Source organism: Callospermophilus lateralis, chromosome 1 (genome assembly GCF_048772815.1).
Source record: "Callospermophilus lateralis isolate mCalLat2 chromosome 1, mCalLat2.hap1, whole genome shotgun sequence".
NCBI lineage: Eukaryota > Metazoa > Chordata > Mammalia > Rodentia > Sciuridae > Callospermophilus > Callospermophilus lateralis.
The window spans coordinates 140101844-140129694 of NC_135305.1; the positions used below are offsets into that span (position 1 = coordinate 140101844).

Here is a 27851-nt window from a genome sequence, read left to right on the forward strand (position 1 = left end):
CTATGACCTCAGGCATGACCCTCCTGTCTGGGTGTCTTTGTCCCCACCTGGACACTTTAGAATGAAAGGAACATCCAGAGTCCCTGGCAGCCTCAAAGCCCATGAATCAGAATTTTTCTCAGGAGGAATGGGAGTCTCCCAGGGGCCCAGACTTCTTGGAACTCAGGGAAGCATCTCTCTGCCTGCATGTCCCCCCAAACCTGAGACAGTCTAGTGCCGCCTCCAGGCTCATCCTTACATGGTTGACTGGAACAATTCTTATTTTAGAATAAACCCACTGGAGTGGAATCTTCCCAGAGTAAAGGGGAGGTAAACAAAGAAGCCTGTGGGTCTGCTCATCAGCTCTTGTTTAAATTCTGAGGAAAACATGTTTTGCTTCCCTCAGCGTGGGCTTGGTGCCTTTCATGTCTGCCCTCCTAAGGAAGACAGCCAGGAGCCCTGGAGGTGAGGGATGATGTTTGGGGTCTGTGGCTAGGCCATTCCTGGATTGCCAAACCAAGCTGTTGAGGAGGAGTTAGCCCTAGGGGACCACAAGGGTGAGGGCTGCCAGGTCCTAGGCCTCTGAGTCACCAGCATGTGCTCAGGCTTCCTGGCCTTTAGGTCTCATGGGCCCCATGGGCTAAGCTTCAGCAAGAGGTCAGGCCCATTTCTTCTGGGGCCAGGGCAGCTCTGGTCTGTGGTACTAGCCTCAAAGAACACCCTGGACCCAGGCAGGAGGGCCCAGGGTCGTTGAGACACCTTCCCCTCCCCTCTCCAAGCTAGGGAGAATGGCTCCCAGCCTGGCCTTCCCAGGCCATAATGGGTCCTTGGTTGCCAGTGTAGGGTGTGTGTTGGCTGGTGTGTTGGTGAGGGGCCATGGCTCTGCAGTCAGCCCTAGGGGAGTGCTTCTCTGCAGCTGATCAATCATATCACCTTCAGGAAGGCCATTTGAGAAGGTGCCTGGCCCCTACGAAGTTCCCTTGATGGAGGGATATTGGTTACTTTAATAATAGAGATTCAGCTCAGTAGTATAGCACTTGCCTAGCATGTGTGAAGCCCTGGGATCAATCTTTAGCACCACAAAAAAAAAAAAAAAAATGTTGTTGATAATCCTTCAACAATCCTTTACAGCACTAGATATTGTTCCTATATTCTGCATGAAAACCCAAGCAGCCCTGCCAGGGGTTCTCTTTTAGCCATTAGTGTCTGCCAGGCACCTCCTGGGACCCTGCCTGCCTTTTGCTCCTCCTAAAGCTGATGGGCACTGCACAGTGGCAGGCTGTGGGTGGGTAGGATTATGGTAGAGTAGGGTAGGGAGACCACTCAGCTAGAGAGAGCAAAAGACTATAGAAGGCCAGAGTAGCAAGGGGAAGGCCAGGAAGGGAAGGAGAAGATTATGGTTAGGGCTTTCTTCTGAGTCTTTCTGCCAGGCCAGGGGTTCAGTGTAACACGTGAGTAACTTCTTAGCTTCCTGTTGCAAATCTGAAAATCAAAGCCCAGTGAGGCAGCAGCTCAGCCATACCTTTCCCTCTCCAAGTGCTCCCATGTGCCTAACCCTGTGCCCTCTTAACCTTTGCCCATGCTGACCCCACCCCTACTTCTGTGCCCACTTGGCCAGAGGAGGGCACAGGGAGCCCCTCAGGGTGGAGCTGGGCTTTCTGAGGGATTACAGGGTTGGGCATGGTCTGAGGATATGGTTTCTGGTTCCAGTTCTGGCAGCCAACTGTCTGGCTGTAAGCAAATAAGCTAGTTTCTCTGGGGCTTAATGTGGACCCCATGAAGTGTGCTAAGCTGCAAGTGGGTAGAACACTCAAGAGTAGACCAGCCCAGCCCAGCAGCCCTCAGTTAATGATGCAGAGGCCTCCTCCTTCCACCCTCCATGCTGTCTCCTTGATCAGTGGGTTCTGATGGGTTACTGCACTGGACAGAGTAGGACAAACAGGCCTCGGACTTCCAGCTATGGTCCAGTGACAGTAGCCTGGCCTAGTCCACACTTTTCTGTCAGTGGAAATTACTTCCACAGCCAGCAGCCCCCTTCCTAGTCTCTCAGACAGTGATGGTGAGGAAGCAAAGGAACTGTTGACTTTGAAGAGAGGCTGCTGGGTTGTGGGCCTATTATTGCTGGGGGAGGCCCTGGTGTCTCTAGCAGCTCCCTTGAGGTTCAGGTGACAGGCGTATCCCCCAGCTTCCCCTATCAGCAGTGCTGCTGTGAGGAGTGAGGACACAGGAATGGGCCTTGGCCCCTGTGTGGGCCTAGTAGCAGAGGCAAGTGAGAGGTAAGAAAAAAACCTACTCTTTTATGCTGTGCACTGGCCACCTCTTGGAGGGCTGGGGTATGGGAGAACAATGGTTTCTGGGGACTTCCCTGTTCTGTGAATTGACCATTGTTCCTTTCACTGCCTCCCCTCCCCAGTGAGAATCCCTTACCCACAGTGGAAATTGCTATCCGGAACACGGGTGATGCTGATCAGTGGTGCCCGCTGCTGGAGACCCTGACTGATGCTGAAATGGAAAAAAAGATCCGAGACCAGGACAGGAACACAAGGTATCCTGCCCCTGTGCCCCAGTTCTGTTCACAGGAACCATTATCTAGGCAGGGGCAAGCCACCTCTTTTCCCCTGTGATCTGTGGGCTCTGGAAGCAACCTATGTTGCTAGAGGAAGGTTCCTGGGTGTTGAGACTTCTTCTGTCCCCCAGGATGGGTTCCCCAGCAGAAAATAAAAGCAGATTTTCCAGTCAGATCTGACCACAGCCAGAGCAGATTTCAGGGTTCCTGGAGAGGCGGGCATAGCAGACAGGCAAAGCCAAGAGAAGGCTGGGAGCTGGAACTAGCCCCAGCTGACCATCCCCTCCCCTCCTCTAGGCGGATGAGACGTCTTGCCAATACTGCCCCAGCCTGGTGACCAGCCCATCGGTGCTTGGCTCCCACGGAGCATCTCAGAAGATTGGACTGCCTCTCTCCTTCCTCTTCTGGCAAGGAGACAACCCGGTGCCATCCCAAGGGACAGGGGGTGGGGTGGGCTGCAGAGGTGGGAGGCCTCCAGGTGCCCTCCCCCAGCACACATTCCATTTGCTGAGCCCCAGTCCTGTCCTCCCAACACCCTCCCCCAGTGTCTGGGGTCAGGAAGAAGCTTCATTTTGGGTTGTTTTGTTTTTGTATAGGAGCCCCAAGCAGGGCTAGCAACACTTTTTAAATAAAAGGCAATAGGTCATGTTCAGTTTCTTCAGTGTCTTGGCATAAAAATAATGGGAGAGCCAGGAGTAGGACCAAGCAGACTTAGAGGAAGAGGGTGGTATGTGACCTAGGCTGACATGCCAAGCTTCACCCTTCCCTGCCTCCAATTCCCAGATAGATGACAGATGGAGGTTAACAGAACTCCACTTTCAAGATACCCCAGCACCCTCTAAGACCATTGAGGCAGAGCCCAATCCGCTTTTCTTTGAGCCTTCCAGCTTATTGGACACTTATGCTCAGCATGTCCTTATAGAGGAAGAGAAAGGAGAAGTGTGATTGTGAGGCTCGGGGGAGGGGCTCAGCTATCTTCCAGTGATACCTGCCCCTGCTATCTTCACTTGGCCTTAGAAAAGAAGTGCGGCTCTCCTGTTTTATGTGTAAAACTCCAGGGCACACATTAAACTGGGGTCTGTCTACACCTGTAGCCTGAGCCAGGCCTATTGTGAGGAATGTGAGTAACATACCTAGCCTAGTGCTAGCTTTTAGGGTTGATATGGTGTGTACAGAGGAGACCCAACTCATAGGCCCACCCTCATTGTGCTTCTGATGAGATTATTGTATCATACCTTGTCTGTAACCATGGAATTATACCCATTCTAAAGAATGACTTAGGCACCATGAGGTTGGCATATGTGGGTCTCTTTGCTGAGCCAAGTACTGCCTGGCAAACTGGGCATATAGCTTCAGGCTTACTAAAAACAATGACCCCAGACCCCAACCACCTGGGCAGTTGCCACCCTTGGCTACTGGCAGGTCCTCTCCTTGCCAGGGCAGGGCTGGGGGCAGGACAGAGACTGTTGTCTTCCCTGGGCACATGATAGGGCCCCCAAGCAACCTGGCTTTCAGCCTCAGCCTGTGCAGGCCAGAGGTAGAGCTCTTGAGTAGGGATTAGGGCTTTGAGCATGACTGTTCCTGGGGAGGAGAGCAGCTTGTGACCTGAGTAAAGCTCTCCTCTCACCTCCTCTGGCAGAGCCTATCCAAGAGTAGAATTCACCAGAAACAGCAAGGGCATACAGGCTTTACTGGGAGACCGTAAACAAAGTGCAAGATTCCAGGCCCATTTGGCCTGGAAATGAACAAGCTCTATTGCTAAGGGGTTTGCTGAGGCTGGTGGCAGCCCTGTGTCACTATAACTGGTGAGGTAGAAACAACCCCAGCTGCCTTACCCTGCTGGACAGAAAGGCCCACTTTCCTGGGAAGAACTAGTGCACCAAGTCCTACCTGCTTCTGGACCCTTTGAGTACCAACTTTCCTACAAAATTGAGGTCAGACTCATGAGGAATAGTTTCATTACAATGTAAATGACTAACTGCCTGTGGCTGGAGAAGCCCCTGTGGTACTGAGCATCCACGAATAAGATGGGCAAGTGTACAGCAACAAGGAAACCTGGCCAGCATCTGATATACACTTTCAGAGGATATGGGGAGATATGGGGTCAGAGAAGGCTCACCTAGATTCTCGGCCTAAATGGTAGGGACAGAATTCCCCAGAGGTCTGTGTCTGAGCCAGTCATAGGATTCTGCAAATGGAAAAGTTTTCTAGGCTCTGGGGTCACAGAAGAGACAGAAGACACAGTCCTGGCACTCTGCACCTGACCTCATAGAGCCTTCAGTTCACTTGCTAGAAAATGAGGTCCACTTGTTGAGGTTTTTGGTGAGGATGAGAAAGGCCAGGTGGACATGAGCCTACAGACACCACAGACTAGGCTGTGTCCTGCCCCAGCCACTAAGGTCTAGCTAACCCCCTTGATTAGCAGGAACAAAGGCCCAGGGAGATAGGACTTGCCCTAAGACTTCATCAAGGCACTGATAGGGCTGGGACAGTAACCCTGAGTCTGTCATTTGGGAGCTCAAGGCTCTGCTGGGCATCCATGGGCAAATTGTTTGCCTTCTCTGGGCCCCTTGTCCTACTACCTTCAGTTGGGCAAAGAGGGCAGGCATGGAAAGGGATGAGAGGATGTGGCTGGCTGAGACAGGGGGCACCAGTGCTGTGCTTCCAGAGGCTGCAGGTGCTTCCAGAGGCTATTTATTCAGGTGAGCCCTTTCATCCTGGCCCCAGACTCCAGGATGGGTTCTACTGCAAGCAGTGGTTAGGGGTAGGTTGGAGGCCTCCCACAAGAGTCAGACTGGCCCAGGGTGGGCTTACTGCTGTGGGTGTGGCTGATGGGGTCTTGGTTGCTCCTCAGGAAGGGGCAGATAATTGGGGTCCTCTTCAGGGGCATCCAGTAACAGCTTCCTGTGGGGAGGGATCCACAGAGAGCTGAGGCCAGCACAGGTCCCCAAGGGCATGGAAGTTGCCTGAAGGGAAGGGAGGGAATGGGAAAAGAGGGGTATGCAGTCATCTCCAGCACTCACAAGAAGCTGGGTGTCAGCAGCAGTCTCTTGCCTCCAGGCTGGTTGGGGAAGACATCCTCCAGGAAGTAATAGATGTGGCCCACAGCAATTCCTGTTGAGAAAGCCACAGAATGTCAGAGGCCACCCTACACAGCCCAGAGTGACCCCAGACTTCAGAGCATGGGCACCCCACAATGTCCTGTACAAACTGCCAGCCCAGGGACAGGCTTAAGGAGCCTAGAAGTGAGCAGGACTCCGGGAAGAAAAGGAGGGCCTGTGAACACTAGGGGAACATGAACCATGGAACAAGAACTCTTCCTTACCTACCTATCCCTCCCCCAGCAGGACCCACTCAAGCATCAGCAGGTCAACCCTGAAGATGCCACATGAGGGGTTTGTAAGAACTGAGGAGCTGGGAGGGCTGTGGCTGAGAGGACCAGTAGAAGTAGGAGAGGATGCCCTGAGGCAGAGCAGCATGTCCAGAAAGGACCAGCCAACCTGGGGCAGTGGGAAGGACAGGCAGGCTCACCCAGCAGGTCCACAAGGATTGAGTTGCCCAGCAGCAGTGAAAAGCCCATGAGCGCCCAGGGCAGGAATGGTGCCTGGAAGGTGAGGAGGCCGAAGAAGTTGACTCTCACCCCAGGGCTGCGACGGCTCCACACATACACCAGCATGGCCATGAGGGCCTGGCCCAGGAAGAACAGACTACCCAGAAGTCCCAGCAGCTGGACCAGAGTCAAGGTGACTTGGTACAAGTCTCAGCTACATCCAGGGTCTCTCTGACTTCCTTAGCCCCCAGAGTCCTTCCACTGGATCCCCTTCCCTCGTTGCTCTTGTTCATTCCCCATCAAGACAATATCCCCTTCATCCCAGGCTCCAACCATTGCCCATTTCTCCTGGATACCTGCATTCAGGACTCAGAGCTACCAACACCCCACCCGGCCTTCCAATTAAGATGGCAGCGAAATAACATCCTAAACTGAAGAAAATGACTGTGCCCTCTCCTTGGCCCCAGGCGGTCACATCAAGCACCAGAGTCAACACAGGCCAGACCTCAAGGAGTTGTGGCTTGAGGTTCCTGAGCCCGTGGGAAGGATATTGTCATCAGGACGCCACCGAAGAGAAACATGAAGACGAAGTCAGCTGTACGGCAGCGAAAGGAGCCCTCCTCCAGCATACGGCAGTAACGGAACCTGCAGCGTTTGTATAGGAAGTGCCACCCCCAACCTGGCCTCAGTTTCCCCTCTCCCAGCCCGGGGTCCCCGCCCCCATACCCTGCCCAGATCCTTGTGACACAGGATACACGAAGAGCATGTTGAAGAAGAAGCTGAATCCTAGGGGCCCGAAGAAGAAGAAGTTGGTGACAAGCCTCCAGACCTACGAGGTGTGGCGGGGGGAGTAAGGGTAGTCAGGCGTGGGGCAGGTGGGGCCAGGCCGGCAGGTGCAAGGGACGCGGCGGCCTCACCTGGAACTTCCGGAACACGAGATGCGGGTTGAAGTAGAGCTGGAAGGGGCTGAGAAGCTCCAGCTGCTGTGGAACCAGGGGCACATCAGGGGATGTCCCCGGGATCCACGCCGTTAACCCTGGCTACCTTCCCTAAAACCCCCTCGTTCCCCTCCAGGGTCGGTAACTATAGCGACGCCCAGTCTGCTCACCACGGCGGCTGTGGTGAGTACGCAGGCTGCGGTGTAGGCCCTCGTCACCGCCGGCACCTGCAGAAACTCGGCCGCCAGCCCCTGCCAAGCCATTGAACCTTCTCCGGCACGCTTAGCCAGTCCTGAAGCGCGCTCTTTAACCCACCCCTGAAGCCCGCCTCCAAGCCCCGCCTAACTCCTGCTTTTGGCCAATCCTGGTGGTAGCCGCAGAGCAACCGGGCTGGAGGGAGGGGCTCTGGGCTTGGTAAGCCAATAGAAAGAGGAAGAGAGAAGTTGGAAGTGGAAAAGAAAAAGTGGGCGGGTCGGAACGACTAGCCAATGAATAAGCCACACGGTTGAGCACGTGTCGGTTGTTGTGGCTGCAGTGGCGGCGCGGGAGAAAGTGTGGCCAATGAGGAACCGGCCTCTTCAAGATATTCTAAAGGAGAACCAATAGCAAAGGACCACGAGGCCACCATGGGGGCGGGGCTCGGATTACCGCCTCGGGAGAAAAAGACCCGAGCCAGGTGCTGCGAGGCCGGAAAGGGGCGGAGCCACGGGGGTGGGTGAGACCAGAAGTCCGGAGGTGTTGTCCGGGTCTCCCCTCGTACCCCGCCTCCCCCCTCCTACCCCGCCTCCCCCATAGTGATCTTGGCGTGTTCTACCCTGTGAGAATCTGGGGCAGGGCCACCTACTCCACAGCAAAGGAGGCGCTTGGTAGCGTGTCCAAATTCCCGCAGACGTTCAGGGTTCCCTAACCTCTGCTTGCCCCTGCTGGGAATCTTCCTGGCCGCTCTCTGGGGAAGGGGCTGAGTTTGGGGGACTTGTGGCCTTAGGCGGGAAACAAGGATAGTGGGGCAGGCCAGAGCAAGTGGATAAGATGGAGAGGGACTTGATATTTTGATAGAAGAAAGAAACTTCATACAGTCAGTCATTCGACTGTCATGTACAATGTATTGGGTGCCCTTCTAAATGCTGGGGATGCAGCAGCTAATGAGCTAGAGATAGTGGCTGATAGAAAATAAGACTAATGTGAAGTGTGACCAGATGGTGGCCTGCCAGCTATGTGGGGGTGATCAGGGAAGCCTCTGTGAGGAGGTGATCGTCACTTTTTAAAGCGCCCATTAGGCTGGGCATGGTGGCGCAGGCCTTTAAGCCCAGCTATTTGGGAGGCTAAGACAGAAAGATACAAAGTCAGCCTCATCAACTTAGCCAGACCTATCTCAAAAAAATAAAAAGGGCTGGGGATGTGGCTCAGTGGTTAAGCGCCCTTGGATTAAATCAACCATATCAATAATAATAATAATAATAATAATAACAACAACAACTCATTAGGATGGTTATACAAAAAAAAAAAAAAAAACAAAACAAGAAGACAGAAAATGACAAGTGCTATCCAGGATACAGAGAAATTGGAAATTTTGTGTGCTATTGCTGAGAATATAAAATGATGTGGCTACTACAGAAAAACAGTATGGCTATTACTCAAAAGTTAAGAATAGAATTACCATATGACCCAGCAATTCTACTGCTGGGTACATACCCAGGAGAATTGAAAGCAGTAACTTGAACCGGTAATTTATTTTCACACACATGTTCATAGCATATTCATAACAGCCCAAAGGTGGAAACAACCCAAGTGTCCATTAACATGGGAATGGATAAAGTGTGGTATATAAGAAAATGGAGTATTATTCAGCCCTAAAGGAATGAAATTCTGCATCTTGAAGACATTATGCTAAGTGAAATTATACAGGTACAAAAGGACAAATACTACAGTATTTCACTTAAATTGAGAGGGGAAGTGGGAAGCTGTTGTTCAATGGGTAAAGAATTTCAGTTTGAGAAAACTAAAAAGTTCTAGAGATGAATGATGGTGATTGTTACACATGAATGTGAAAATACATACATAATTCTATTTAACTATACACCTTAAAATGGTCAGAACAAATTTTATGCTTTATGTGTTTTAAAACTTATAAAAATTTTATCTATGTCTCTTCTGAGGGCAGTGGATTGTCAGAGGAATCAGTAAGCAGAGGGACACTTCAGGTGACAGTGGTGGCTTGGGCAGGATAGAACCTGGGAAAAGGGCTGGGGAGCAGTGGAGGTGGTTTTGCCCACAGACCAAACATGGCTGTGAAAGAGGGTTTCCCAGGGACATTGTTAGAGAACAGAAAGATAAAGATGGTGGGAACATGAGGTTAAGAGAATAATTCTATAAAATGGGCCCATTTTTGCTGACTCTCCACATGCTATCTTTTCCAAGAAGCAATTCACCTGCACCCCTGCATGGGCCTACATGAACATGATATGTTACTATCATGTTAACTATCTGTTAACTACTGGAGAAATGCAGGCCCAAGATAATGTCAATGGAAGAACTCAGGAGGTTTTTTGTGACCAGGTCCTGAAACTCTGGGAGATAAGGGTAGTTCTTCCTAACCATAAAATATGTAATAATGTATGGTTAAGAATCCAATTAGAGGGCTGGGGTTGTGGCTCAGCGGTAGAGTGCTTGTCTAGCATGTGTGAGGCACTGGGTTTGATTCTCAGCACCACATATATATAAAATGACATAAAGGTACATTGACAACTAAAAAAAAAAAATTTCCAAAAATCCAGGGCTGGGGTCAGTGGTAGAGCGCTCACCTAGCATGTGTGAGACCCTAGGTTTGATCCTCAGCACCTCATATAAATAAATAAAGGTATTGTGTCCACTTACAATTTTAAAAATATTTTTTAAAAATCCAATTAGAACTGATCAGCATGGGCCAAATTGACCTAGAGCTGCTATGACAGTGGGGACTTGAGAGTCTGATGTCATCCTGCTGTCCACCAAAAGTCAAGAGGTAGACCTGGGCAGAACTCTCTGGAAACTTCTCTGGGATCCCCAATAAAACTGGAGTGCAGGAGAGGCACATTGTTCCTCTCCTCTGAAGAGGACCCGCTCTCTCCCTTGAGAGTGTCCCCTTTCCCTTTTCCTTATCCCTTCAATAAACTCATTCCTATTACTCTGAGCTACATGTCTGAAATCTTTCTGACTTGATTGCAAGAACAGGGGTTTGAAGAGACAGTCTTCACACTGCCTCAGTATCTTGAAAGGCCCCAGCTCCATAACATCCATGACTGTGAGAGGAGAAGTCAAGGCCCACACTTGGGGCCTAAGCCAGAGTAGGTAGATGGTGATGGCCATTGCAGAGAGGAAGAGCACTTGAGTAGAAGGTAGGAGAGATGGAGAGTTCTGTTCTGGCCTCATTGATTTGGAGAAATCTTTGTGACATCCACTGGCAAAACTATTGAGTATGGCATTGGGGGAAAGTAGGGTCAACAGTGCACATGTGGGTGTCAATCACAAGTAGACCAATGGCATCTATAGCCTGAGCATGTGTAAGATGCCCAAGGGGTAAGGGTAGATGGAGAAGAGAAGCCAGGCCTGGCAACCTGACTTTCAGTGCTCTGAGAGAGAAGGCAAACCTAACCAATAGGATCAAAAGGTTGGGGGAAGGGAAAGGTTTAGGAGCTGAGCCCAGAAAGTGCTTCAGAAAGGACCATGCTGTGAGAAGCTCAGGGAGATGTGTGCCTTGGGACTGTGGGATGTAGCCATGCCAAAGTCTCTGGTGAACAGGATAATGGTAAGCAGGAAGAAAAGGAAAGTGCCCATAAAGTCAGCATGGGGAATTCCGCCTTGGATGTCCATGTTTGTACATAAGACCAGGGATCCTCTAGTCCAGGTCCTGAGGTCCCTGGAGACTAAAGCTAGCTGGGAGAACTGATTGAGCAGGATACTCAGAGCACAAGGGTCCCACAAGGATACCGAGGGGGCTTCCCTGGGGACCAGTGCCTGATGAGAGTGGGTCAAGGTGCCACTGGAGGGAAGTGGAGAGCTGGCAGGCTGAAGGGGATGTGCATTTGTGTAGGGTATTTGTTAAGTACCACTAATACAGCAGAGATTGGACCAAAATGCTAAGAGACTGGGGTTTGGGGCAGGCTGAGAGAAACCTCTCAGATGGCCTTGGTTTTCCAGTAAAGCAGACCAAGGTCATATTTGAAGTGGACCAGGGAGAGCAGATCCCTTGGTGGCAGCAGTGTGCAACAGGGCAGGGATCCAGGGCCTCTGACGCCAGGACAGGCGCCACCAGACTGGTAATGAACCCAAGGAGGGAGAGAGGTCAGGTTTCAAGCCAGCTTGGGGAAGGAGGGAAGGTATTCTTCCTTAAGGCATTTAGCAAGCTGGCCACCCTCCACTTGGGGTCAAGATGGGGCTAGCAGGAGGGGCTCTCATTGTCAGCAGACACGTCTGTCTCCCCTGTGATTGGGGGCTGATAAGGCAGGCGCCTGGATTGGGGGCTGTGAAGCACATTCCTGGGAGGCTGGGAGTCCAGGGTTGGTGGGGGCAGCACGCCTGACAAAGGAGAAGACAGGCGAAACATTAAAGGGAGTAGCAGCTGGGTTCTGCTGCAGATGCACCTTCTCAGAGACGTGGGGAATCCTCAGATAGGGAAACTGAAGCTTAGTGGAAGGCAAAGCAAGACCTGGGGCAGACCTCCATTTTCAGTCCTGTCCCATCTCAGGACAAAGGCCATTCTGCAGACAGAAGGTCCACTTGTCCTTGGACCTTCAGGTACCTCTTAGTTATTTATGAAGAGAAGCTCTTGGCACCCCAAGTTCCAGGGGCCGGGAGACACAACAAGTCCTGGATGCTCTAATATCTGGGTGGCAGACCTGACAGCTGGGCCATCTGCTATTTCCTGTGCAAAGACTGCAGATGTGAAAAAGACCTGTGGTCCCTTGGCAAAATGGCCATGAGCTCTGCTCTCCATGCCACCTTACTGACTTGGCAACCCTCCCTGTGGCAAAACAAGAAATCCCCAAATTCCCAGGTCTGGTGAACCCCAAAGGAGCCCTAAATCTCCTGTCCAGGCTCTCCTGGTGCTCACAGGCAAGACCTGCCTTCCTCCTCAGAGCCTCACACATAAGGGCAGACCCTCTTCAGCCCTGGTAACCATCCAGAATCCAGAGCCACCCCTGCCCACACACACCCTTTTCCCCATGTTGTACTTGATGCTCCCACAAGACTCTTCAGTTCCTTCCCTCCTCTCCAGTAAACCTCAGCGCTACTACCACTGCTTATTCAGGTCTTGGCTTTTCTCCTCTGAGACTTCCCAAGTTCTCTGAACCATTCATTCATGCATTCCTTCATTCATTTTCTTCCCTAGCAGCCTAGATGTTCTGTTAAAAGAGGAGAGGAAGAGCAGATGGTGGAAATGCCCCCGACTTCAGGAATCCCTACCCAATCACCCACAAAGGGACCAGAGCTCACCTCTCTTACAATAGCACTTTATTTTTAAATGTGTTTTAGTTCAAAGGCTGTCCATGCAAGTGGTAACAAACCAAAAGAATTAGTAACAAGGTAAATGCTCTGTCCATGCTGAAGTTCTTGACCAACACATGGTAGGCTTTGTGGGCCCTGAAGACTCATCTGTCTCTCAGAGACCCAACCCCTTCTAATATATGGATCACTGTGGTGGGTGGGCCTCCCCTGCAGCTCCAGCTAGCCCCTCCCAGAAGCAGCTGTTTCCTGGTAAACCCTTCCTGTCTGGGCCATTGAGTATTTTTAGCACCAAATCGGAAACCATGTACTGGGCAGCTGTTTACAGCCAGAGTGTAAGAACAAACCATCCAGGTAAGCTGTTTCAGACCTAGACCACAGAGGGTGCTACCTAGGCCTGGCCGGTCTAGTCCTAGTAGCAGAATCCAGATTTTCCAGGAATAAGCTGGCCTCCAGGTTGTATGGCAAGGGAGAAGGCAGAGTCAGGCAGAGGATGAGTCACAGTAGCCAGGCCAGGAGAAGGAGAATGGCCTGTGAAAAGCCTCTGAAGTACCTGGTGGGGACAGGGAGACAAGCAAAGGCAGGAACGAGAAAGGGACAGGGGTGCATATAATGTAAAACAAGAGAGGGAGCCAAGCAGAGTTGTGTCAGCTGTGGTCTGTCACAAGGACAGTGGAGGGAGAGTCATGGGAGGGTTTTGAGTGTGGTGGTGAGTCATAAGCAGCTGGCAGCTAAGGGACAAGAGTAGAAGCTGTCACCGAACACAGTGGTGCACACCTGTAATACCAGCAACTCTGAAGACTGTGGCAAGAGAAACCCAAGTTCTAGACCAGCCTCAGCAACTTAGCAAGACCTGTCTCAAAATAAAATTAAAAGGGCTGGGGATGTAGGTCAATGATAAAACACCCCTGGGTTCAATCCCCAGGACAAAAAAAAAAAAAAAATCATATGCAGTCATCTGAGAGTATGAGAGGAGGAGGGTGGCAGAGAAGGAGGAAGCGGATCCACTGGCAGCAGCAGCATGCAGCAGGGCTGGGGTTGAATGATGCCAGGACAGATGGCTGCTGGGCATGAAAGAGCCCACAGAGGGAGGTCAGACCCATGATGGGAAGCCAATGGGTCAAAGTGGGATTCAGTGTCTCCATGGCCAGAAGAGCTCCTGAGGGACAGAGATACCACTATGGACATTCCTGATCATAGTCACATGGGAGCCCCCGGCTTGGAGGAGACAAAAGAGAAAAGGCCTGAGAGAGTGGACCGGCAGGGGCCCTGCAGAATCCATCCTTCGATTCTGACCTTCATGAGCTTGGCAGTGCGAGTGAGGGCAAGATGAGGCTCACTACTGGCTTGCACATCCCTGGGGACAGTGAATCTTCCCCTGGGGAGACACAGATGAAGGCCTGGTTTGGGAGGGACACCATCTGGATAGGTTATTTGGGGTGCTGTGGGGACATGACACACCTTGAGAAAGCCTGGTCCCACTGCAGAGGCACAGTAGTTGTACATACAAATGGCAACTCTAGACCTGATGTCTGCTGTAGTGCAGGAGGCGAGGTCTTGGTAACCATGGATATATGTGAAGTCCAGAGCCAGGTCTTCAGCTTCATCAGCTTCAGGGATAACAGTGGGACATGACTGCTAACTGCCTCCGCCCCACCCCCACCCCCATGTCACAGTGATACTGAAGCCCAGTGACTATGAAACAGGCAGATTGGAAGGGTCCACGTATATGTATAGAGTGTCTTTCAGCTTGCCAGGTTGGAGGGTCCATATTTCTATATGGGAGCTCCTTCCTGGGATAGACGCTGCTGGCCTCCCACTCTGAGGCCAGTCTCAACCCTGAAGGAGTAAATGTCCGTGAGCAAGAATATACCAAGGCACGCTTGTAATCCTGGCAGCTCGGGAGGCTGAGACAGGAGGATCATGAGTTCCAAGTCAGCCTCAGCAGCAGCAAGGCACTAAGCAACTCAGTGAGACCCTGTCTCTAAATAAAATGCAAAATAGGGCTGGGGAAATGACTCAATGGTCGAGTGTCCCTGAATTCAATCCCCGGCAACCCCCCCACCCCGCACCTATATATATATATATATATCTCAAAGACGGATTGTATAGGGCCCCTATCAGTCCTTTATTTGGGGTCTATTTCCCCAGCTGGAGTTGCCAGGTGCCTGTGATCAAGAATGTGTACAGTGGCCATTTTTGTACCTCAGGAGCTCTTCTGGCCAGGGAGAGAAATTGAATCCCACTCCAAGCAGGGAGAGAAGACCACACCAGTGAGCTATCCATGGACAAACAGCCATGGCAGGGCCACAGACAAGGACAGTGGTAGAACAGGAAGAGGGCAAGCTAGGCAGGGAAGATGGCCTGGGCAAAGAGGCAGAAATGGACCCTGTGCTGCTCAAAGGCAAGGCAAAGACACCATGAAATTCAGGAGACTGTAGTTGCTCAGTGATTCTGAGCCAGACTCTGCAGCATGTTTGCCAAATTCACTTAAATCTCGCCACTCTCTGATGAAGCAGTTTACTATTACAGATGAGAAAGCAGAATCAGAGTAGTTAAGTAACCTGTCTGAGGACACACACATAAAGAAGTACCAAGATAGCAGGGTGCCAGTCCTGTCTTTGTCACCCTGAGGGGCAATAGAGGGGCCCACAGAAGGAAATTAAGTACCCCCCACCCCATCACTGGGGCACAGAGGAGTGAGGGCCATCATCCCCGCATGCCAGTGGAGTGCATTACCAGCCAGCAGTGTGCAGCCTCAGACCAGTGCTGTGAAACCTCTTTGTAACCTCAGGGCTCCTCAGGCTCTCTGCTCCTGAGCTGCTTCCCTGTGTCCATGCCTGTTTCATCGTCTCTAACCCCCTATGGCTGGATGAGATGGCTCCTGTCCAACCCCTAGCTGTGCACTGTGGGGCTGACCTGAGCCTGTCCCCCACGTCCCCCACTCCCCAGCCTTCACAGCCTTCAGCAATTGCCAGTAATTCCCACATCCTCCAGTGACTGCTGCTGGAATGTAAAAGCCACCTCCGGAACCACCTCCCAGAGCATGTGTGTGCGGGGTGGCTTCCCCTCCCTCGCTGCTGCTATTTTTGGGCTCAGAGCTTCAGGCTGTGTTTTGGGAGAAGCAGATTATCTGCTTGGCAGAGTCAGCCAAAGGGTTACAAGTTCCCAGAAACAAAACCTGGAGAGGCAGTGAAAAGACTTCAGGCCCTGTGAGCGTCTGTGCTGCTTGTCTGCACACCCAGAAGCTGTGCTCTTGGGTTCTACACAGCGGGGGTTTGGCTGCATGATCCCAGGTGTGTATGTGTGTGCAGCCTGTGGGCACATTGTTCTGTAGTTGTCCTTGAAATCATCAAGCAGTGCTGGCTTGAAAGAAATCTGGAGAGACAAGGGCCACTCTGGGAGCCCTTGCCCATGACTCAGAGCCATGGGCAGGTGGAAAGGAAAAGCCCAAGGTTCTCCCCACCTCCCACCTGGCTTAGACTCACTGACACTCCCACTGAGCAGCCAGGTCCTGCATGTGTTACACACACACACACACACACACACACTCACCAGGGATTGTCCAACCACTAGGAAAATAAGCTCCTACCAGTGTGCTGGGACAAGAACCCAGGTGTCCTTGTCTTCTCACAGTGACACCATCAATGAGCATTCCTGCCTCCACATTGTTCTCAAAACATTCTCTCAGTTCTTCTTCTTCAGGAGGTATTGGGAGGCCTCTTCGAGGAAAAAAAAAAATGAATGCAGGGCATGTGACAACTGTTCTGTGGTCTCAGCATTGGGAAGGATGAAATAGGAGGATCAATTGAGCTTGAGAGTTCAGGGCCTGTCTGGGCAACATAGCAAGACCCCCATCTCCTCAAAAAGTTCAAAGAAAGAAGGAGAGAAAGGAAAAGAAGGAGGAATGGAAGAGTATAGATGCAAGATTAGGTACCAAAATGAATATTTATTTAAAATGAGAATGCAGGGCTGGGGATGTGGCTCAAGCGGTAGCGCACTCGCCTGGCATGCTTGTGGCCCGGGTTCGATCCTCAGCACCACATATAAACAAAGATGTTGTGTCCGCAGAGAACTAAAAAATAAATATTAAAAAAATTCTCTCTCTCTCTCGCTCTCTCCCTCTCTCACTCTCTCTTTAAAAAATAATAAAAAATAAAATGAGAATGCAAACAAAACACATGACAAATTCATAAAAACTGACAAACCACCTGCAAACAAAATGCAGGGGGGAAAAAATCCCCTCTCTGATAAGAAGATGGCTTGATGGCCCACTCTGCCCAGGTCAGGTGGGGCTTGAAAAAAGAACCAGCATGTACTAACTGGGCCCTTACATGTTGATTACATGTAATGGAGAAACTGAGACCTGGGTATAGGGAGGGCTCACATGAAGTGGTGAGGGCTAGGAAGAGACAGATTGGCTGTTTTGCTTCTATATCCTAAACCTGCAACAAGTAGCCCAGCCATGAGGAGACTGGCTACCTTGGCGTCCACCTCCTCTCCCTTCTCTGTAGATAGAAGATGACCCCTGCCCCAGGAATGCAGGCGTCAGAGCTTCTGAAGCTGGCCTAGCCATCATCCCTGTTCCCCACACCCCCGCCCTTCCCCTCCAGATGTGGATGCAGCTGTATTTTTAGAATAACCCACCACAGGACATTCTTTCCTTCTAATTAAGATGGCTTTCAAATCTCTGGGCAATCAGCCTCATTGTTCAGTCCTCAAATATCAAAGGGTGGCCAGGAGGCACTGCCTCAGCTGGTTATAGGGTGGGGTTTGTTTTCTTTTGCTTTTATAACCATTATATTGAAAATGAGACCCAGAGCCTGAGTGAACCAATGCCAACTCTGAGGAGGATGGTGAAGCATTATTTCGGGAAGAGTTTGCAGGAGTTGCCTCAGGCCTTGCCTTGTGTATTCCATTCCCTATCTCAGTTAGGGATGCTTAACTAGACTGCAGTCCCCTCCTTAAATCACCCAAGGTTAGGTTAGGGTCTGTCTAGGTCAGGTGTCTGATATGGCTTCAGATATCCACCCTCAGGATTATTGGTCCAGGCACTTTTAGGAGCTACGGATAGACTACAGTTGGCTGGCCAACTATTAGAATGTCCCCATTTACAGGTGAATAAATGGAGGCTGGGAGAGAGGATGTGCTTGTTAGAGCTGCAGGAGCCCCACTGGTGTTGGTCATAGCCAGGCCTGTAGCCAGACTACTATGCTACAAGGTAGTTCATTGCCTGTCTTGGCCCCCTGGTGCCCAAGGACAGCAGGACTTCCAAACTTCAACCTAGAAGGTCCAGTGCCCTCTTAGGAGGCTTCTGGCATGGAACAGACAGCTAGTCCAAGTGGGGGACATAGGGAAGGCTGCAAGAAGGAGGACATCTGCACTCCTTTGAACACCTGGAATACAGGATGCAATACATTCTCCATTCCAGAGCACAGAGTCCAGTGACAGATGAGAAAATAGAGGCTCAGAGAGGCCAAGAAGACAGAGGTGCTCTGCCTGCTGGTGATGATGTGCTAGGTATCACTACCACTCAAACCCAGTGACGGGTCAGCATAAGCTCTGGGGAAAAGGCCAAGGGTCTTGGGGTCCAGCCTGAGCCCTGACTCCAAGTAGAAAGTATCTGTTCAGACCCCTGTCTGACCTCGTATGAACCAGAGTTGAGATACATGGCCAGGCCAGGCCAGGTCAAGCTAGGCGACGTCTGCGGGGGTGGTGTGGGGGGGACACCAAGCTTTTCAACTCCCATCCAGGCCTTGACCCACCCACCTTGCACTTCTGCACTGGGTACGGGGACAGAAATTAAAATTGCCCCAGGTCAGATGGGGTAGGGCGGAGGCTAGGAGCAACAGCCAGGACTCAGGGCGCACGGGTGCTGAGGGACAGGGGGAGGGAAAAAGGGGGAGATTCCCCCGAATGAAATGCCACTCCTCCCGTGGGTGCACAGCACAGTCCTCCTTTGTTTTATCGCTGCAAGAAGCCTTCAGGAGCAGGCAGAACTCGGCTGGGCCCGCTCCCAAAGAGCCCGGGCTTTGTCGCCCCCTCGAGGCTAGAGCCGGTCTCTGCGGCGACTGGGAAATCCCAAGAAGCAGGCGTGGTTGGGGTCGGCTGGGGGCGGGATCCTTGAGCCGGGCTGGGATGCCCAGCCGCAGGGGCGTTTTCTGAGATAGCCGGTAACTGGAAAGGCACACCGCTGGTCCCGTGGAGGTACTGTAGAAGAGCTAGCGGGCTCCCAGGGAGATTGCAGTTTGGGTGGGGATCAGTCTCAACAGCCGATTTCGCTAGATTGTTTTTTTACAGTGAACTGTCCCCCTCCGTTTCCTGCTGTGTGACAGGGGAAGATCTCTGCCCTTTTGGGGCCTCAGTTTCTCCATCAGTAAAGTAATGAGCCTAGCGTGTAGGAAGGTGACTGTCGCAGTTCACTTCTCCACTTCACCTTCTTACCTAGGAAACAAACTAAGTGAGGATCTAGTGCAGAGGGTGTTGGTTGGCATCCCTCCCACTCAGCTAGTTCGGCTTGGTCTCACCTTGGGGCAAGGCCAGCGACGACCCTGACCCTGTAAGATTAACCAGGCTGGACTTGGCAATCTGAATTAGAGCAGCTCCTATTTCTAGGGGAGCTGTAAGGGTGGGCATGAGTGTGGACACGTGTTTAATTTCCCGTAGCTTCAGGGGCTTCCTCTGTAAAAGAAGAAGTCACCCAAGTGTGGATTGTAGAAATGAACACCTGGGGCCGCGCAGGGCGCAGGGCGGATGCAAGCATCAGGCTGCTACAAATAGAACTATGACTTTGACATACTCAATTAACTCCCAGTTAATGTTTGCAAGAAGAAACTTCACCTTCTTGGTTAAAGGTCAATACTTACTGGTTGGGTACCCCACAATGCACACCAGAAGCTCTGTCTAACTCTGGCTGGTGGGGGGTAGGGCGTCCAGGAGGGATTTCGGGGTGAACTGTAGGGCAAAGAGCTATTATTCTAACAGTGGTAAGAATAGGGTTCTGAACACAAAAAGTTAAATCCAGTTCTAAACTCAGTACTTATCCCCATGTCCACACTCAAGCTTTTATTACATAACTATACATATTTTTTTTTAATTTTTAGTTGTAGATAGACAAAAATACCTTTATTTTATTTATTTATTTTTATGTGGTGCTGAGGATTGAACCCAGTGCCTCACACGTGCTAGGCAAATGTTCTACCACTGAGCTACAACCCCAGCCCCAATCCATGCATCCTTATACAACTTAAGTATGATTTTGCCTATTTCCAAACTCTAAGGCAATATATGTATGTTTATTTCTGCAACTTTGTTCTTGGGGCATTGTGAATTGGCCCATACTGATATTCTTCCTCTTGTCCAGTGAGTGATATTCTATCAAATATCACAACTCCTGTCTTCTTTCCCCTGGCAGTTCAAGGGACCAAACCCAGGGCCTTGTGCATGCTGGGCACACATAGGCACACACTCTACACTGAGCTCCATCTCCAGTGCGGTGTCCACCCGCTCCCCCCCCTCCTCTTTTTTTGATACTGGATATTGAACCTAGGGGTGCTCTACCACTGAGCTATATCCCCAGTCCTTTTTATGTGCCCAGGCTACTCTTGAACTTGTGATCCTCCTGCCTCAGCTCCCGGAGTAGTTGGAATTAAAGACATGCACCACCTTGGAGGCTCTCCATTTTCTTGATTCTTGATATTTGGGTGGTTTCTAGTTTTCCTGTGTTTCAACCAATGTAGAATTTTTGAGCATTGAATTAAGAATTTCTCCCAAGGCATACCCAGGAACTCTTGGAATTACTGGGTCAAATGGTATTTTTAACTTCAACTTCCTAGATATGCCCAAACTGCTGTTCTAGCATGAAAGCACCAATTTACATTTTCAGCAATAATACATGAACATTTCAACTGATCCTCATCAAGACTTGGTATTGCCAGAATTAAGCTGTTAGTCTGATGAGTGTGAGATAATATGCTGTTGTGGATTTAATGACTACTAATATAGGTGTGCTTAGTCCATTATTTTGTTTCTATACTAAAATATCTGAGGTTGGCTAATTTAAAAGGAAAAAGGTTTATTTGGTTCCAAACAGCATGGCATCAGCATCCTGGTCACAACATGCGAGAGAAATGAAAAAGAACACCCCTGCAATAGAAAAGATCAGCCTTTATAATAACTTGCTCTCTAGAGAACCAACTTACTCCAGGAATCCAGCATTAATCCTTTCATGAAGGTGGAGCCCCCATGACCTAATTACCTTCCACCAATGTTCCACCACCTCAACACTGCTACTCCTGGGGACCAAGCTTTCAGCACACGAATCTCTTGGAAATCATATCCAAGCATTTTTCCATTAGTTTTTAAAAATTTTTTTTTGTATTTGTAGATGGTCAGAATGCTTTTATTTTATTTGTTAATTTTTATGTGGTGCTGAGGATCGAACCCAGTGCCTCACATGTGCTAGGCAAGCGCTTTGCCATTGAGCTACAGCCCCAGCCCATGTATTCTTATCTATAAATTCCTTTTGCCCATTTTGTTTAAATTACTCTTATTTAGGAATTCTTCATATACTTCAAATACCATTACTTTTTTTCACTTTAAAACTTGTAATTTCAGGGGCTGGGGATGTGGCTCAAGTGGTAGCGCGCTCACCTGGTATGCGTGCGGCCCGGGTTCGATTCTCAGCACCACGTACAAACAAAGATGTTGTGTCCGCCGATAACTAAAAAATAAATATTAAAATTCTTTAAAAAAAAACTTGTAATTTCAGAACATTTTTGTATTTATAAAATGTTGTGAAGGTAGTAAGGAAAATTCCATAAAATCAAATAGTAATACTTATTTGGTCTTAAGCTTGTAGGTATCTTCTCATATTGGGTAGCTCTTATTTTAATCAATTTATTAATTAAAACATTCTTTGGTACTGAAACTTGAACACAGAGTCTCCCACATTCCAAGCACACACTCTATCACTGAGCTATAACTCCAGCTCCGGGTAGCTTTTAAATTTTTAGTTTCACCTTTTAATTGTCTTCCCCACCTCCTCACTTTTTTTTTTCTTGTACCAGGGATTGAACCCAGATGTGCTTAACTACTAAGCCACATCCCTGGCGTTTTTTTTTTTTGTTTGTTTGTTTTTTTGTTTTTGGTGCTGGGGAATCAAACCCAGTTCCTTGTGCATGCAAGGCAAGCACTCTACCAACTGAGTTATATCCCCAGCCCAATCCTTGGCCCTTATGAGACAGGATCTCACTAAGTTGCCCAGGTTGACCTTGCAATCTTCCTGCCTCAGTGTCCCAAGATGCTAGGATTACAGGTGTGTGCCACCACACTGGCAGATTTTTTAATATTTTTTAATTTAAAAATTTTAGGTGTTGATGGACCTTTTCTTTATTCATTTATTTATATGTGGTGCTCAGAATTGAATCCAGTGCTAGGCAAGTGCTCTACCACTGAGCCACAACCCTAGCCCCCAGATTTTTTATTTTAATGAAGGTAAATCCTCATAAGAAATGTGTATAGCTTATTTACCCTTAGATTATAAAAATATTTTAATTTTTTTTCTAAAATGTTTAAAGTTTGCCTCTCACAATAAAATTTGTGTGCACCTGGAGTTATTTTTGTGTATGGGGTGAGACACGATTCTGTTTAACCTTAGGGCTGCAAATACCCCAAGCATACTGTTTACCAACTCCAAAGAAAGAACTTGAAGGAGTTAACAGAGAGGTCATGTTATTATTTATATACTCCTCTGAGGTGGCAGGCCAGGATGCAGTAGATGGCCATACCATACGTACAAGCAGAGAGAATATATGGGACAGAGTGCATACCCATTGTGCAAATGGGTTTCTTGAGATGTTTTATGTTTTACAACTAAGGTCATTCTTCTTTGTTCCTCATCTAAAGCTTGGAGGCAAGGAACGTGGCCAGTTTCCCCTATTTCCTTCCTATCATGTTCTTTAAAGTTCGTCTTAGGTGGGGTGGTACATACCTGTAATCCCAGTAACTCTGGAAGTTGAGATTGGAGGATCTCAAGTTCAAGGTCAGCCTCAGCAAATTAGTGAGATTCTGTGTCAAAATAATAAATAAATAAAAATGGCTGGGGATGTGACTCCATGGTAGAATGCCCCCTGGATTCAATCTCTGGTACTGAAAAAAATATATATACTTTTTATCTCAATGTCCAGAACAGCAAGTTTTCCTAGGCACTAACTAGTGTTTACCCAGCACTCTATCCCTTCGGTGTCTTGAAAAGCCCCTCACAATCTTAAACATCCCCAGGTCTTCTGCAAAGCCCTCTGAACAGGACTATGGCGTCACATTGCATCCATATCTTACAATAGCAGTACAAAAAGCAAGAACTTATCAGCAAGTGTGCTAAGGTTTTTAAGATAACATTGATTTGTTTGGACACTTGGGTTAAAGCATGAGTGAAACTGTGTGTAGACCAGTTCTATTTTTGTTGTTGTTGTTGTTTGTTTGTTTTGTGGTGCTGGGGATTGAACCCAGGGCCTTGTGCATGCAAAGCAAGCACTTTACCACTGAACGATAGCCCCAGCCCAATGTTTGTTTGTTTGTTGGTACCAGGGATTGAATCCAAGGGTGCTCTACACTGAGCCACATTTCCAGCCCTTTTATATATTTTATTTAGAGACAGGGTCTGCTAAGTTGCTTAGGGCCTCGCTAAGATGCTGAGGCTGGCTTTGAACTTGAGATCTTCCTGTCTCAGCCTCCTGAGCCACTGGGATTGGGTGTGTAGTGCCACACCTGGCTTCATTTCTGTTTTATCCAAGTACATGAGGTCTCATTTGTAGGTTGGCTTCCAAGGAAAGTCTTTGTGTTGCAGCCAGAGAGTTTCGAGAAAGATCCAACAATCAGTCTGGTTGGCATGATGTGCAACTTCCATTGCCCAGTCCAGGAATAAGTTATGCTAAATTATGGAGAATATGACAAATATTTAATAGGCATCAATAATGGCAAATTAGCTCCATGGAACAGTATATAGACTACTGTATGATCTTGTATTAGTAAAGTAGCCTACACAGGCCTGGACAGGTGTACCAGACCAATCTATTTGTTTGAACTTCAGGGGTATAAAAAGAATAAGACACCTCTGGAATATATAGCTGCCATAAACTGATATGTAGTGTTCCTTAAGTGATGACTCCCAAGAGTAACATCACCATACTTGTTAGGATCAGGTTCCTAACACAGTAGGCTTTATGTGTAAATTCAGACATTCTCTTTCCCCTCAAGGGGTCAGTAATGCAAACCACTGGAGGCTCACTTATACAGTCCATGACCAAGGAGCACTAGCTCCTTGTCTCTGATATGAGGTCTTGAGACTCCAGAAACAGTAAATTGTTACTTGTGCCCCAAGCCTGCTTAAGAAAATGTTCAGTGCAAGTGTCCTTTATCTATAACCTTAGTGCTGGTGCCCATGGGCAAGTTAACATGGTAGAAATGGCTACAAACTGCTGTCTGTGTTTCTCATTTAATGTCCTCATTTATCTTAGGAGTTAGAGTTATTTTCAGTCTTTAAGACTTATTTCATCAGGCCATTCATTTTTTTCTTCAATTAATCCAGCTCCTGTTGGATTGTATGACAAGTAGGAAATCCATAATATGTCCTGAGCTCACTGTGGTATGTCATGACCTGTGAAACGGGTTCTTTGGTAACTCTCAATTACCCCTGGTGTGCCATACATGGCACTCAGTGGGGTCAGTCCCTTAATAGTTGCCTTTTGATTAGCTCTTATGTTTTTTTTTTGACCCATTCATGTATGATCTCCATTATCTCGATGACCATATATCAATGTACAGTGAGTTTGCATCAAGCCTGTAACTGTGTCCACAAAAGTCAAAGCATATTTGACCCCTTCCAATAGTGGGAGATGGCCAGTGTAGTGTATCTGCCATCACTGAAAAGGGATGTCATCTTGTTTTATGTGCCCTTGTGTCATCTGATTAAATGTCTCTGTATGATGTTGTTGTAGGTATAACTCTGAGAGCAGGCAAGACGGTTTTAGCATGCAGCAACAATATCACTTTTTTTTTTTTTTTTTTGGTACCAGGGATTGAACCCAGGGGTGTTTAACCACTGAACCACATCCACAGCCCTTTTTATTTATTTTTTTTTTTATTTTGAGACAACTTGCTAAGTTGCTTAAGGCCTCACTATTTGCTGAGGCTGACTTTGAACTTGTGATCCTTCTGCCTTAGTCTCCAGAGCCACTGGGATTACAGGCATGCACCACCGTGCCCAGCTAGGATTCTTTTCTTTTTGGTACCAGGGATTGAACTCAACCACTGAGCAACATCCCCAGCCCTATTTAGTATTTTATTTAGAGACAGGATCTCACTGAGTTGCTTAGTTCCTCGCAGTTGCTGAAGCTGGCTTTGACCTCACAATCCTTCTGTCTCAGCCTCCCAAGCCACTGGGATTGTAAGCATGTGCCACTGTACCTGGTTTAGGATTCATTCTGACATAATTATAAAACCATGGAATATAATTTGCTTTAACTCAGTTCCTGGTACTTGCCTTTCCCCTCTCTTTCTTCTTCCTCAAGTTCCCTTCCCTCTACTCTACTGATCTTTCTTTTTTTTTTCCTCCACCTTTTTTTATCGGTACATTATAGTTGTATACTATACTGATCTTTCTGCTATTTACTAATATTTTTAAATTAGTGCCTTATGGATATACATAATGGTGAAATTCACTGTGGTATATTCATGTATGTATGTAGGAAAGTTATGTCAGATTTGTTTCACTGTTCCTGTCCCTTCTCCCTCTCTCTCACTCTCCTTCCACTACTCTGCTGATCTGTCTTCTATTTTGATGGACTCCCCCACCTTTTCTTTTTTTTCCACTCTTTATTTTGGATTAGCTTCTGCATATCAGAGAAAATATTCGGCCTTTGACTTTCTGGGTCCATCTTATTTCACTTAGTATGAGAGTCTCCATTCTATTTATTTACTAGCAAATCCCATAATTTCATTCATCCTGTTTTCTTAGCAGCCACATAGGGTAGTTAAAGGGACTGTGGTTTGAGCAAATTATGTTTATTTTGGCCCATTCATGTATGATCTCCATTATCTCTTGATGACCACCAGAAGCCAGTATTGTTTGGTGGTAATTATCTGGCCAATAGGAAGCTGTTCTATATTCGCCCTTAAGATTGGCTTTACAATAAATAAATAAATAAATATTAAAAGAAAACATGAATAAGTAATCAGCAAAGATTAGAAAAAATATATTGGTTTTACAGTTGACACATGTTTAATCTCCCAGCAATGCAAATAGAACTTTCTTACTGTAAAGAGTAAGATATTTTTGTAGTTTGTAGATATTTACCCCATAAGTTATCAATATCTATAATATATCGAGGAATGGGAGCTATGAACACCAGATGGGGTGGGTGGCAGGAGTCAGAGCTGCAGTGTCAATGTTATGGTTCAGACTCTTAATATTTTCCCCTCATGTCTTTTGAGGCAGCTAACTTGCTTGAGAATTTGTCAGGATTACCATATATCAATGTACATTGAGTTCGCATATCCACTAATACTGTTACTCTGAATATTTTTTGAAGAGTAACGTATTGCCAATTGTATATATGGCCTCTGGTCCAGAGACATGGCTCAGAACTCTGTGCCTTGATTTTCCCCCTTGTCAGCCCATAACCAGGTGTTCATAAACTCCTCAGGTGGAGCTATGACTCTGCTTTCATTATTTCTCTTAATAGGAAAGGCTTGTCTTTGTCTCCTCTGGGCATAGGAGACACATTTACCTTTCTGTCTCCTTCCCTTTTTCTTATTGAGAGGTAATAGATGAAACTTTCTGTCCTTTGGCAATTGCTTACATAATTGTACTAGAGTGCCACTAGGTTTTTAATTTTACTTTCAACCACTCCTGCTGTTATTAAGCCCACTCACATCTGCTCACAGGAGTCTTGGAGAGATCCTCCAAGTTTTAGCAGGGTTTTTTGGATTTGCATTTTCTGTGGCAATCTTTCTGTCTCCCCTAGGTCTGATATCAGTTGCACTTCTCATTATCTCCTACTAATGGGGATAATATTGATATAGGATACCATAAATGGACAGAGAGGCTATGTGTAATGCTGCATGCCTCATTGCAACTTTGAAAATCATACTGTCTGATCCTGGGAAAGGCTGCGTATAAATAGCATGTTTCTCCCCCAGTTCCCACAAATAGTTCTTCCATAGAAACCCAGATGCCTCTGGGCATAAGAAGATCTGAATTTGGCCATGCGGTGTGAGTGGCAAAAAGCAGCCAACCTAGTAAAATGACCCCACATTTTCATCAGTGGCACTGGTGTAAAGTTACTGATGCAAAGCAGGGTGAAGAGTTACCAAAACCATTTTAGACAATTCCATACCATCTGACATTATTCCATCTGCTCCAGAGTCCCACAAATGGAACAGCCACGCCGGTATACTTTTTTTTTTTTTCTTTCATTTCTGCCTGTAATTGGACCCCAGTTCCTGTAGTTTTGCCAGGGGATATGGAGAGATATGGTATATCTCTCCAGAGTGGGGGGAGAACATCTGGATCAGTCCCTTCAGGTTACTCCTGCTGGATCTTTAACTTTTGGACTATTTCAAGTCTAGCTTCCATTATGGTTTGTTCTCTACCTCAACTTCTGAATCATTAGAGCTAGTGGACACCCTGAGTGGGTCTCAAATATGAGGATGCCAGTTTTTACTAGTCACTGACACCTTAACATGGGCTCTGCGCCTGCAATGTCCCCTTAATTTAGCATAAGAGCATGCCAGGAGCTGTAGACATTTGTCTGCAAGTTCAAAACGGTGTGACAACACATCCTTGCTGTTAGCCTATGTAAAACAGGCATTTCTTTCTAGTCTTAACTTTTCTATACTATGTGGAGTTGAGCCTGAGTAGCTAACTCCTGTTCTATGGCTAACTTTAATGCACAGGGCAGGGGGCCTTACCACTACTCCAGAAACATTGTTTCCTTTTGCTTTCCCACAACTACTTTGGATGCTGCTTTCAACACTTGTAGCACTCCTCCTTACATTTTGGCATGTCCCCATAGGCACATGGTAGTCCCCACCCCTCTAATATGGAAGCCACCTCAAACCACATCAAGGCTGTGACTAACCCAGGATTTCCTCTCCAGAACCCATGTCCTTCTCCAACTCCAGAGCCAACACAATACATTCCTCTTGGGGATCCTTCTGACTGTGCCAGTTGTTCAACCCCAGAGCTGCAGTATTCCCCAAGAATACTGTTTACCAATACTGTTTACCAAGATAGAACTTGGAGGATTCAAAAGAGAGATTTTGGTCATTTGATTAT

General features: G+C 48.1%; 2 protein-coding genes across 4 annotated transcripts in view; one reads left to right on the plus strand and one right to left on the minus strand.

Annotated features, from left to right (window-relative positions):
- The window catches only part of Smarcb1 (SWI/SNF related BAF chromatin remodeling complex subunit B1), a 34476-nt gene extending 31283 nt beyond the window's left edge, over positions 1-3193 (plus strand). For both annotated transcript variants that reach the window (XM_076865089.1, XM_076865131.1), the window contains exons 8-9: positions 2393-2524; positions 2843-3193. In XM_076865089.1, the coding sequence (XP_076721204.1) occupies positions 2393-2524; positions 2843-2882 (172 nt within the window). In that variant the 3' untranslated portion in view covers positions 2883-3193. The remainder of the gene's footprint in view (positions 1-2392; positions 2525-2842) is intronic.
- Derl3 (derlin 3) lies at positions 2847-7305 on the minus strand. 2 transcript variants are annotated; one of them, XM_076865315.1, is made up of 7 exons: positions 7204-7305; positions 7013-7075; positions 6851-6924; positions 6647-6740; positions 6077-6272; positions 5569-5659; positions 2847-5449 (listed from the first exon to the last, which is right to left on the minus strand). In XM_076865315.1, exons 1-7 carry the CDS (start codon positions 7294-7296, stop codon positions 5356-5358), a joined length of 705 nt encoding a protein of 234 aa, XP_076721430.1. In that variant the 5' UTR covers positions 7297-7305; the 3' UTR covers positions 2847-5355. The 2 variants fall into 2 exon arrangements, with proteins under 2 accessions (XP_076721430.1, XP_076721354.1); XM_076865239.1 differs by having other exon boundaries at positions 7013-7078.
- Positions 7306-27851: the final 20546 nt, after the last annotated feature.

Excerpts from the sequence above, each read along its gene's own strand:
- Derl3 (XM_076865239.1), bottom strand. The coding sequence starts at position 7,296 with ATGGCTTGGCAGGGGCTGGCGGCCGAGTTTCTGCAGGTGCCGGCGGTG. Across the intron at positions 6,741-6,850 it reads TTCTTCAACATGCTCTTCGT|GTTCCGTTACTGCCGTATGC; the intron begins GTATCCTGTGTC and ends CAAACGCTGCAG. Across the intron at positions 6,273-6,646 it reads TCGGTGGCGTCCTGATGACA|CTGCTGGGACTTCTGGGTAG; the intron begins ATATCCTTCCCA and ends ACTCTGGTCCAG.